Source organism: Ceratotherium simum, chromosome 1 (assembly GCF_057802395.1).
Source record: "Ceratotherium simum simum isolate JZ-2026a chromosome 1, ASM5780239v1, whole genome shotgun sequence".
Lineage (NCBI taxonomy): Eukaryota > Metazoa > Chordata > Mammalia > Perissodactyla > Rhinocerotidae > Ceratotherium > Ceratotherium simum.
This window is the reverse complement of record NC_141900.1, coordinates 66,001,714-66,014,790: the sequence shown is the minus strand read 5'-3', so window position 1 is coordinate 66,014,790 and position 13,077 is coordinate 66,001,714. Positions and strand designations below refer to the sequence as shown.

At 37.4% G+C, this 13,077-nt stretch overlaps 1 protein-coding gene across 1 annotated transcript in view; it reads left to right on the top strand.

Annotated features, from left to right (window-relative positions):
* Positions 1–13,077, top strand: part of DPY19L1 (dpy-19 like C-mannosyltransferase 1) — a 107,867-nt gene that overhangs the window by 54,035 nt on the left and 40,755 nt on the right. Inside the window, 2 exon segments of the mRNA XM_014785823.2 lie at positions 8,285–8,376; positions 12,623–12,722. Of these exon segments, the coding sequence (XP_014641309.2) occupies positions 8,285–8,376; positions 12,623–12,722 (192 nt within the window).

Here is a 13,077-nt window from a genome sequence, read left to right as displayed (position 1 = left end):
TTAGGTTGCTTTCTGAAATGGGTGAGTTTGCGCATGGGCCCTTTAAGAGCCAGTTTTAATTTCTTTGTGAACCAGCTTTTCTGGGGGTGCTCCCCAATGTTTTAGTAGCAGGCAAAGTCAGATATTATGCCACTCGTCTCGATTGTGCTGGGTCCACAAAATGCCTCCAGTGGGGGCGCTCCCCGGCTCAGGGCCCTGCGCCTCCAGGGAGGCTGCGTACCTGTGGGCTGCTCCCGGGCGGCCGTGACGCTGGCGGCTTGTGAAAGCGACGTTTTTCTCTCCAGAAGGGAGTTTCTGCCTCTTCCACCTCAATTAGGATTGTCCGTTGTTGCAGGAGTTCCTCTTATCCAGTTTTCTGTTCTGTCTCAGGGGTAATTTTTCCACGAGTAGTTGTAAATTGGCTGTGTCCGCGGGAGGAGGTGAGTTCAGAGTCTGCCTACGCCGCCATCTTGACTTCCCTCTTGCCTAAACCTAATTATTATAGTTATTTTAAAGTCTTTGTCTGCTAATTCTAACGTCTACTTTATCTGTGGATTTAATTCAGTTGACTAGAATTTGCCTCTTGGTTGTGGGTCATATTTTTCTGCTATTTTGCATGTTTGATAGCTTTCTATTTTATGTAAGACATTTTATATAAAAGAATGATAAAGCCTGAACTAGATCATTGTTTTTGCTTGTTTTTTTCCCATAGGGAGCATCTTTTCCTGTGTCAGGGCATGTAGGCTGAGGGATTGAGCATGTAGATCCCACCATGAAGCCTGCTAAGCTGGGCAGGACTGCAGTTTTAATTTGTTTTAGTTTACCTCCAGTTTCAAATGAATTAAAGAGATCTCTGCCCTTTGGCTCAGTCTCCAACTTTCCAGATGCTCAGCCCAGGTGTTTTGAGAGGTTTGGTAGATTCGATCGGAGACATAAAAAGAAACTTTCCAACCCAAGCGAATGGACTGAATGTATCTTTTATTATATAGAGGAGAGTAAAGGCGATAGTCTGCAAACAGATTGGAATAGGTCAGATAATGAGAGGGAAATGACACAAATCGATCGGAAAGGGAAACACCAGATCGACTGAGATAGAAGCAGATTCGAATAGGTCATATAATAAGAGGGAAAAACATCGGATTGATTGGAAAGGGAAATAACACAAATCAACCGGAAAGAGAAACACCAGGTTGACCAAAAGAGAAAACATCAGATCAGTTACTCACAACCTCCATGCCTTTGCGCCTGGGAGAGTCTCTTCAATTGACATGGCTAGGCGGGAGTCTGATCGTCAGAGGTCCTGGGGACGGCATCCCCTCCACAGGTGAGACTCTCACCAGGCCTCACTTTCCAGCAGTTTATATAGCATCAGTAATCTCCAGAGTAAGCAGTTACAGAGTTTGCAGAGCAAGCATTTAGTGTTTCCATGCACAAATGGTTATCAGTTGCGTATGTGTGCTGAGCGCCCTGGCTGTCGTCCCAGCCCGGCAGTTGTGTACATGCATTCTGCTCCCTGGTTATCGTCACAGCCCGGCACAGATGGCCAGTCCGTCCTGAGCTACGATGCCCAAAGAGCCTTGTAATGTTACAATTTGCAACTATCTCTGTGGGAGAAGGGCCACTTCCCACCACACAGAAAGCAGCTTTATATTTCTTTGTGTGCTGGTGGCTGTAGGTCCATGGAATGGCCATACATGGCTGTACTCACGTCAAGACACCAGGGCATGCCCTCTTTGGTCTTATCAGCATTTGAATTGGGAGGGAGTTAGTTTTCAGCTTTTTAGTTTGTTTATTCCATCTCTGGATTCAACTTCAGCAAGTTCCTGGAAGCTAAGCACTATATGAGATTGTGAGATCTCTCTGCTTTCTGTCTCTCCCCTACTGCTCCTTACTCCGCCAAATTCATGTGTGTGTGTGTGTGTGTGTGTCCAGGGTTGGTGGAGGGGAAGTTGTCAGTTGAAAAGATTTATTTTTGTGTTGTGGCTTTTCTGGATTTCAGTTTATGTTGTTAGAAGTTGATCTGTTTTTACTGGTCCCAGCAAAGACTCTCTGCCTATGGCAGGTCCATACCTGAATTATGCAGTTGTTCCCAGGTGTGCAAGTAGAGCCAACAGATGTTCTATATCTTCTTTTGAGCTACATCTAGTTCCACTGTAAATTTTGTCCCAAACTGGCAGTATCAAAAATAGTGCCCATTTCTGTACTTTGTTCCTCCAGCTTTTTATTTTGAAAAATTTAAAACCTACACAGAGTTCTAGATTCACTTCATTCACTGGTTTTAATATTTTACCACATTTGCTTTCTCTGTCTCTCGTATACACACACCGACATTTTTCTGATCCATTTAAAGTAAGTTGTGGACATGATGACATCTCTCATATATATATTCAGTATATATTACCTGAGAGCAGCAAAGACATTCTACGTAATCACAGTACTGTTACCATTCTCAAGAAATTTATCACTGATAATTATACAAAATGTCTGAAACAGTCCATATTCAAATTTCACAGTTATCATGATAAATTCCTTCATGCTTTTGTTTTGGATCCAAACTCTAATTAAGAATCTAGAACAATTTGTCTTACTTTTTTCTTTTTCTTTTTGTGACATTGACATTTTTGAGGAGTCCAGGCTCATTGTTTCATGGAAGGCCTCACAATCTCGATTTGTCTGATTGTGTCCTTAATAGATTCAGATTAGAACCCCTTGTGAAGAATGACATATACATGATGATGTATTCTTTTCTCTGCGTTACATCTGGAGGTATGTAAGCCCAGTTTGACTCATTATTGGATTTGCTAACTTTGATCATGTGGTTAGGGTGGTGTCTGTCAGATTTCTCTATTATAAAGATGGGTTTTTTTCCTTTTAAATTAATAACTGGTCTGTGGATAATATTTTGAGGCACTGTGAATATCCTGTTCTTCAATAACATTTTACTGAGTCCTTGTAGCATCCATTGATGATCTTGATTTAGTTCTCTTATTTTGGCCACTGCAAATTGTAATTTCCTAATGCTATCGTTTCTTCTGCATTCATTTACAGGTGGTGTTCTGTAAAGGTGAATCCTCCCCTCCCTTTCATTTTCTCTTAGTATCACTGTATATACGTGGATTCTTTTTTTATTTAGTGTTTTATAATCCACTGTCATCATAATTCTTCTTGATGCTCAAATTGACATAATTTTGGCCAGTAGGAGCCCCTTCTCTCTTTTTTTATGATACATAATTTTCATACACTAAAATTTAAATATCCTGACCATAGAACTCAATGGGTTTTACATATATATACAACCACGTAGCCATGATGCAGATCAAGACATAGACTGTTTTCAGCCCTCAGCCAGACTCTTCTCTGTCCCCACCCAACCTATATCCCTCCCCTTCCTCCAAAACAGGTATCCTCGATTCTCACCTCTGTCACTGTAAATTCGTTTTGGCTGTGTTGGGACTTCATATAAATGGAATCGTACGTTCTTGTGGCTGACTTCTTTCAACATATGTCTGAATATTTATCCATATCATTTTCCAAAGCTGTTGTCCCAGTGTTCACTCCCACTAGCAGTGTATGCAAATTCCAGTTGTTCTACATCCTTGTCACTACTAGGTATTGGCAGTCCTCTTTATTTTAGCCATCCTCATGAGTGAAAGAGGATCTCATGTTTCAGTTTGCATTTTTCTGATGAGTAATAATGTCGAGCATCTTTTTATATTGCTTATCTGGTTTAGATATCCTCTTTTCTGCTGTGGCTATTTAAGTCTTTGCCCATTTAAAAATTTTAGGTTGTTTATTTCTTGTATTGGTATATGGAATTCTTTGTCAATTTTGTGGAGTTCTTTGTCGGATATATTGTCTGTAAATATCTTCTCAGTCTGTGGCTTGCCTTTTCACTCTTCCTGGAGTTTTTTAATGAACAGAAGTTCTTAATTTTGATGAAGTTCAATTTATCAATCTTTTCTTTTATGTTTAGTCCTTTTTGTGTCTTGATTAGAAAATCTTTGCCTACTACAGGTCATGAAGATTTTCTCTTATGTTTTCTACTACTTGATTATTGTAGCTTTCACATTTTGGTTTGATCTATCTTGAATTTTTGTGTATACCTGAAGTGGATTTAAGATCCCCACTCCCCACCCCAATTTGAATATCCAGTTAACCTAGTACCATTTGTTGAAAAGACCATTCTTTCCCTACTGAATTGTAGTGGTGCTTTTGTCATTAATCAGGTGACGGTATATTTGTGAGTTTGTTTCTAGACTCTCAATTCTGTTCCATTTATTTGTTTGTTTATCTTTAAGCCAGTTTCACATGATCAAATACTATAGCTTTGTAAGTTTGATATCTGGTAGTAAAAGTCTCCAGCTTTGTTCTTCTCCAGTATTGCTTTAGCTATTCCAGGTTCTTTGTATGTCTATATAAATTTTAGGATCAACTTGCTATGACTCCTCCCTCCTCCAACACATACACAACCTGCTGGGACTTTAGCTGTGATTGCTTTGAATTTCTAGATCAATTTAGGAAGAATTGACATCCTAAATATACCAAATATTCCAATCCATAAACTGGATATATCCTTTCATTTATATTAATCTTCTTTAATTTCTCTCAGCAATGTTTTGTGTCTTGAAAATATTTTGTTAGATTAATTCCTAAGTATTTTATAGTTTTTTTGGTACTATTCTTTGCCCTTTTGATATGTCCCTATCAGTCTTTGAATACTTACTTTCTTGCACAAAAAGGTGTTTCAGGATCACCTAGTACTTTCTTGTCCCCCGATATGGAATCAGCTGTTTTCCAAGGAACCTTGGATCCTGTTAGTGGAAAATGGTATTTAGAGACCACAAGCAGGGTGCTTGTGTGCTCATTGCTACTTGGATGTAATTACTTTTAGCTCCTTTCAGCAGAGAGCTAGGAAATATACTTTTTAAAAATCATTAATTCATGCTGATTCTTCCAGTAATTCTAATCCAGTATTATGGGGTTCTTCTCTGCCTTCCCCCATTCCATATTTGTATCTCCTTCCCCCCACAATTGAAGTGTATTTACTTATTTGCTTTATTCTGTAATACACACAAAATAATTTCAGAATTAGTATGCTAATACTATTACCAATAACAAATGTACTAAATGAGGTTTAAGATTTCTTTGCAGTTTTTTTCTCCTAAGAGTATATTCTACTAAGGGTGTACAGAGTTCAAAAGTAAAATAGTATAAAAGTTACTTGAATTATTTTTGCTTCTCTATGTTATGTTGCCGTTTTGATAATACCATTAGAATCATTGGTTTCAGTTTATACTGCCTTTGTTGTCTTGACAAACACTTGCATACTGTAGACAGAATTCTGAATATGTTGATAGCCTTGAGAAGTGTAGTTTACAACCACATGGCAAAGGTGGTAGAGTTGATATTGATAATATCTTGTCAGGTATATTTTCTATTTTAAGTGAGTAAGGAATGGTCGAGTTTGAGTCATTGCAACAGTAAATTGAGTCATGAAGATGTAATTCATTGCTTTTCCAACAAAGCTGACTGATTTCATAGAAGTTCTCTGTAAACTTAGGATAGGATATACTGATATCCTAGAAGTTCAGAAACAAAAAAGAGAAATGTTTCTTTTCATAGAACCAGCAGAAATTCTTTATTAAGATAATAAAGCTCAATAATAGCAATTATATATCACTGCAACATTAATTACTGTGTGAGCCAGAGTTGTATTACAAATTCAAACTGACATATTTAACTGGCTGGTTAATTGGTCAGTGTATCAGTACATGGTACAGAAAGAGACAAAAACTCCAAGAAAGCTACCTGGCTTATTATAAAGATGTAGTGCCATCAGCTGCACAAAGCCCATGCCAAGCTAAGGGTCTCTATAAACCATGGGACTATCCTAAGTAACATCAAATAGGAAATGTTTAAACCATGACTGTTGCACCTTGCATTTTTAATGGCTAACATCTGTATAATAGAATTCTTAAACCTCTTCCATTCTCTGAAGAAGAGTAGCCAAATCCATGGTGGCCAGAAATCTTTTTTGGAAGCCCATGAAGTATAGTGCTTAAAGCAATATTATAACTAGTATTAAGCAATATAAATCAATATTATAGCTAATATAGCAGTGCAGCAGCCAGAGGTGGGGTAATTGGTTTTAAATCCAAACATTATACTAGGTTACAATTGATCCTGCAAATATCAATCTAGTTAATGTAGAATAAGCCTTAAACATGATCTGTTAGATACTAACTACAATTTATAATTCACTAGTCAGTCATACTTCTATTTATTTTTAAATTATGAAGAGAAATTGATTAGATTATGCTAGAACTCTAATAGTATAAGTAAACTGTTTGAAAGTAGAGATTGAAAAATGAAGCTGTCTGTTGCTAAAATTCCTTTGTTTTTGATTCTTGAGTAAATGATTAAAAAAATTCAACCCTTACTAAGCAGAAAATAAAAGCTTGTCGTCATCAATATCTAGATAGTATTATGTTTCATATGTAGGCATAATTTATTCAGTGCTATGAAATGTGTGCTAAAAATTGTATATTGGAGATGACAGTTTAAACAGTGTAAGATTTTCATTGAATTCATTTTCACAATTAAAGAATTTCTTGTATTTTGTTAGAGTGCAGGGTACATCCCTTTTTAAAGCAGTTCACATGTGTATTTCCTTCTTTAATTCTTATATTTCAAGATAATGCCTTTAAAAGTCATTGGTATTTTAAACTGTCAACCTATATAGAGAACTATAGATTTTTATTTTCCATTTAAAGTTATAGTTAAAGAAAAACATATTTTTTGAAACTTAAGATATGATTAAAGCAAAGCTGTTTACTATTTTCAAACTATATGGGGTCATCTGGAACAGCAGTTATGTTTGTACCCGATCTAGTAAAGTCACAATGCTATTGAAGCAACAATAAGAAGCATTTGAACATACATTTAAACTCATTCACTCTTCACATTTTAGAGGGCCTGCTTATCCTCACTTTACAGAGGATGTAATTGAGCTTTAGAGAACTGAGTGACTTCAGCTATTAAAGAGAAATGAATTTCTAAGAATTGACAACATAGTAAAGTTTGGGTAGCAAAATAAATGTGGGTGAGCAGTTTGTATGAAGAAAATTCTCAAATTGTGCATTATGTAGCTTAAATATTTTATTCGTTTTTGCATAGAGATTGGTAGCTTTATAAATTTTGGTTATATAGCTCTATTGTCAATCATACTGAAATCTCTAGTTAATCTAATAAAATAACAGATTTTTGAAATTACATTCCAGTAACAACAAATATGCCTTTTTAAAGACTTTTTAAATCTTTTCAGAATTCTCTTGTGTGTATAGTTCATTTAAAGATATCGATGTTAAATTTCATAGAGGATGATGAGTTTTGGTAAGAAAGAGGAGTAAATTGGCTCTTTCTATAGCAGTAGTAGAAATATCTAATAGTATGAGGTAGAGCTAAAATAAAGGAAAAGATTATTTCCACTGTGGTCTTTGTAATTGTGTATAGTCTCTAAAGTAGCCCTGCTTGACTTGAAAGATGTAATGATTTCTTCTAGCGTGACTAGCTTAGTAGTAGTAATATCAAATTTTTTAAATTTAATGCAATGCAGTTTTCTTTAAATTGAAAGATGGACTTATTAATATATTTAGTATATAGGCAGAATAATGATTGAGTACAAAAAAGGAGACAGTACATTAAATCTAAAGTGAGCTTTTCAGAAAGGTTGATACTTGCCTATTTTAGGACTTTCGTTACTTTATTTGATCCTCTCTGCCACTTTTAAATATTTTACAGCCCAGGGTAGCTTAGGTAAAGAAGAAATAAAAACAAAAGTGGAGTGCTCCTTTTTAGCAGCATTTGAATGAAAATACTAACATTATGACTAGAAAGAGTTTTGAAGTATTGTTTAGGGTTAGTTTTGCTGAAATTTGTGTGAAAGAAGACAAACTATAGTTAATTTACACAATCCATGCAAATGAAATGTTTTTAATTTTGGCAGAACATTTTCTAGCTAGTACTTTCCCTTTAGACTGTAGTTGAAGTTTTTTGGTACATTGTTGTTGATAATTCATGATGTTAATATTTCACAGCATCTTATGCCATGTGTCTCCCTCTCAGTAATGCTTCTCACTTCCCAGTTTTGCTGTTGGTGGAAAATCTAGTAGCTTGTTTTCCAATACACCATTGAAGTTATGTGTGAAGAAAACTTCTCTTTGTATTTATAAATAGTGGCTTTCACTTGGTATGTCTTACTTAACAAATTTAGCAAATATTCCATACACTATGAACTTTTTTTCAGTGTACCCGTGTGATGTGGACACCACCTCTCCGAGAGAGCTTCTCGTATCCATTCCTTGTGCTTCAGATGTTGCTTGTGACTCATATTCTCAGGTAACTTTGACTTCTCTTTAGTTGTTGTTTCTTTATTTGATTTGCATTGAATAATGTCAGCAAGAATTTTTTAAGTTTCCATAATAAAAGCAGTCAATGTAATAAAATAATTAAGATGATGCTGATGCCAGCTTGAATTCATAAAGGTATTTTAAGAGTATAACTTCAGAATGTTTACTACCAAAAATATTTTCTTAATCTGCCTTTTAGTCTTCTTCCTTTTTCTTAGTGGTCCACAGATACTGCTCGAGGAGCAGCAAATCTGCTTCCACTTTGTCTGCCATCTCCACTTTCTCAAGTCATTTTCTGCCACCACTACAGCCTCCTAAAAATAGGCAGAAGAAGTGGGGAAGGTGGTGGCAGTAGAGTGTATCCATAAGATATAGTCTTTTAGAGCAGAGAACAGTTCAGGGAATGATTGTGATCAGGTACATTAACACATGTAATTCTTCTGTCTACATTTGTTTAGCGTTTCTGAGAATCAGCTAGTAGGGGTAGAAAGAAACCACCTCAGTAGACCAAAGATATGCTAGGAGAATTCCTGCTGGAAATTCAGGGCTGGATTGGGCTCTCCCATGTCATCTCGCCTTCAGCTAGAGACCCGACAGAGATGCAAGTACCACACGAGTGGAAAGAGAGTAGGACACAGAATAGTTCTCTCCCCTTTCTGTTGACAAATACTGAGTTTAGACAGATGCTGCCTTGATTCAGAGGGTAAAAATAAAATGAAATGGGGCCTCTGAAAAAATAGAACAAAGCATGATGAAAATCTGAAGATGACTCAGACTGAGAATTCCCCTCAGTGATCTGCAGAGTTCGGGAGAACCTGGTTGAAGTCTGTTACTCCAAACCCTTTGGACCATCCATTTCCCCCTGTGATGGTCTCAGTAGGAAAACAACCATTACATGACTTTTTCTCTTATTTAGTGTTTTTAGACCGGCCTTTCACAGAATGTAGGATGGGTGGCGGCTTTTGTATTAGCTTTTAAAGTCCCTGCAACTCCAGCCTGATTGCTCTCCCCTAAATTCCTCTTTTATTATAAGATTTAAAGCTTCTTTAGCATCTTCTAATAAAGTGAACTCTGTGAATTCATAACCTTTAGCTCTGGGGTACCTTGATAGATGTTGCCTTCTCAAACATTTCAGGAAGAAGTGTTGTGCTATAATGAGCATCTGATTCACCATTGCACATGCTGTGTTTCCACTTCACATTCTTGATCTTGGCTTTCTTCTCCATTATAGTGCAGACTGTGGACTTCCCATCAGTCTTTAATTTCTGCTTTTCTTCTACCTCTGCTTCTGTCGTAAATCCAATGATGGCAAACTTTGCTTCTTACACTTCCTCACTGATCTGCTCTGATCTGAGCAGCCACGGATGGTGCTGCTCCACCTGCTGAGCACTGCTTCCTTTAAGCCATCCTGAGGGATGTATTGCAGAAGGTTCTACTGGTTTCTTATTGCTGCTGTAACAAATCACCTGCAAACTTAGATTTATTATGTTAGATCTTACAGTTCTGTAGGTCAGAAACCCTAAAATCGAGATATCGGCAGGGCTACACTCCTGGAGGCTCTAGGGTCGAATCAATTTCCTCACCTTTTCTAGTTTCTAGAAGCTGCCTGCATTCCTTGGCTCATGGCCATGGCCCCTTCCATCTTCAAAGCTAGCAATGGCTGGTTGAGTTCCTTCTCCTGTCGGTTTATTCCAACTTTCTTCTTGCCTTTTAAGGACCCCTGTGATTACACTGAGCCCACCTGGATAATCCAGGATAATCTCCCTATCTGAAGGTCAGCTAACTGGTAACCCTAATTCCCCTTTGCCATGTACTGTGACATAAACATAGTTTCTGGTGATGAGGATGTGGATCTCTTTGGAGGCCGTCACTCTGCCAGCCACAATGGGGCTGCTCCGCTTGCTGTTTCCTGGCCTCAGGGGCTGCTTTCTGTTAGGTTCTTACGTCTTGTTCTCCAGGTGCTTTTGTGGCAAGCTCTTTCTTTATGTTTTCTTTTGCCTCCTAATCATTGTCATTTCAGCCTCATCCACATCCTCATTCCTATCTTTACTTTTGGTTTTTGCAGAAAAGTTTTAGGGGAGTTTCTTTCCTTCAAGATCTTTTCCGTTCTCTTTATTTTTATCCTAATTGACATCTTCCTTCTCATGTTCCTGGCCGTCTGAAGCTAGAGCTGCCACTACTTTCGCCACTGCTCATTCGGCTTCATCACCATCTCCATCTCCTCCCCATCCTCAGTGGCACCTCATCACTTCCTATTGAGGAAAGTCTTCCTGTCCTTTGTTCCTTGGTTTGCATGGCTCCCTTGTTACCTGATGTGGCTGCTGCTCTGTCTGGTGTGACTGGTTGTGTGGAAGTGTGGTGTCTGCTTTCATTTCCCTGGAGTGACAACTGCTTTCTTGGCTGCAGTCCTTTTCGCTGGGGAAAACCACATCCTCCTTTTCTGGAGTTGTAGCAGATGTCTTGCCTTTCTTCTGAAAGATGACAGCCTCATCTCAGTCTTCTGATATTTCATCCTTATTACTAATTTCTGTCTCCTTTGGTGAAGTAGCTGTTTCCTTTAGTTCTTGGTTTCTACCTGTAGTTGACCGCTCGTGGTGTTGGGGGGCTGGTGAATGGCGTGGGTGAGACGAGAAGAAGCTGAGCAGCGTTGCTGTTGGCTGTAGCTACTGAAGATGCTGTGATAATGCTAGAAAAGAGACTACTTCTAATGCTAGACATCATTTATAAATAAGGTTAGATATTTTATCTTAACAAATTGGTTAAAATTAACCAATTAATTGTCCAGTTTTGAATTTTAAGTATTTTTAGTTTTGTATAAATCACCTAATACCAGCTATAGTCTTAGCTGGTTCTTGGTTGTTCCTGGCAATATCTGTTTCCATTTCTCTTATCCTAGTTCAGTGCTGTATTGATCATGCCATCATCAGGTGGAGTTCCTTTGCTTTCCACTTGTTCCTCTCTCTTCCCAGTGCGTTCTGTACCAGCTGCCAGATTAGTATTAAAATCTGCTCGGAAATCTTTGTCTCTTATTCATCCATAGAATGAAAATCATGTTCAGTATTCAAAAACAGTAGAGAAATGCTTTATTTTAGACAGTGGCTTCCCAACTTACTGACTGTGATCTACAAGAAATAAGAAATCCATCTTACATTCTGACCTGGTATACATATGCACGTGTGTAGACAAACAGCTGAAACAGAAGTTTCATGGAATTATGAATCATAAGAGAATAAGGACCCTTACTGTGTAGGATGCAATCATACATTTTTTTTCCTCTACTTCACTCCATTATAAATTGCTGTTTTTTATCTAATAAATTGATTCATAACTCATTAATATGTTGCCTGGATTTTAAAAAGACTTGATTTAGGGGCATGATGGAAAGAGTTGGATTAGAATAGTGGAGAGGGATGTCCTTGGAGAAGGGATACTTAATGAGCGAAGAAAGGCGTTTTTGGTGGCGCTCAGCGCCCAGGTAGGTTTACCCTAAGGAAGATTTCTCTACTCCATCCAAGGTGCATACCTTGTCTCTCAGTATGTTAACATGCACACTTCACCTTGGGAAGATATCAGGGGCTTCGCATTGGCTCACTGATTTGGAAGAAAAGTACTTCTTAAAACTAGCATGAAAGATAAAATCACCTCACTCTCTTAAAAATCCTAAATTACAAGTCAGGACCAAGGTGAAGCCTGTAAAGGTGGCTCCAGAACAGCCTCTGCCATTGCCTCCTCTAATCTTCTCTGCTTCTTACCTCTGCAGGGCCCGGCTTTTATCCCGCATCCTCCGCAGAATCGCCCTCAGCTGCTCTGCCCATATTCTGAATTCTTGCAGTACTTGTCTGCAGAATACTAAGCACTTTGAATATGCTATTTTCTGTGATTTTTCATAGACATCCTCTGTCTCTCCAAGTGAATCTATTGAATGCAGCATTAAGCATGTTTGATTATGAATTCATCAAAACATAGTTTGAAATAATTCAATGAGTATCCTGACCCAGATGCCCTGTCTCTCTTTGGCAGGCTTTGTTTTTATAGTAATAATGGGTATTTACTTTTCCTAGAAAATTGTTGTAATCGAGTGTCAGGAGGTATAATTTCTAACCTGTTGGTTCATTTTATGTCCGATTTATGTTTATAACCAGATCATGTTTTAGAGATTCTAATTTGCAGCAGTTTGGACCCATGCTAGAATATTTTCTGGTTAAACTTACTGATATTTATTTTATCTTCTCAAGGGCTACAAAACTTTATCGAGGCAGCTTGATTGCACTCTGCATTTCCAATGTATTTTTCATGCTTCCTTGGCAGTTTGCTCAGTTTGTACTTCTCACTCAGGTAAGGTGCTTATATTTTTAAGCTGAATTAAGGTTAGTGTGTTTGATTATGTGAGCTCATTTGTATAAAATTATAAAACTGAGATGTTATATGATTCTGAGTCCTAAAATGTTTTTTAGTTAATACTTTTAAAGAAAGTTCAGGGTAGGTGAAATATGTAAGATTTATGTATTAATGAGTGTTAATTATTTACTTACTAGTAGAATGCATTTATTGAACTCAGATTTATAAGAATGCTTATCTTTGTTATTCAGTATTTTTAGTGTGCTTAAAAGAGGACTAGTGCTATAAGTTTAAGTATTTTGCTTAACTATACTGTTTCTCTTAGGTAAGATGTATTTCTTCTATGAATAAT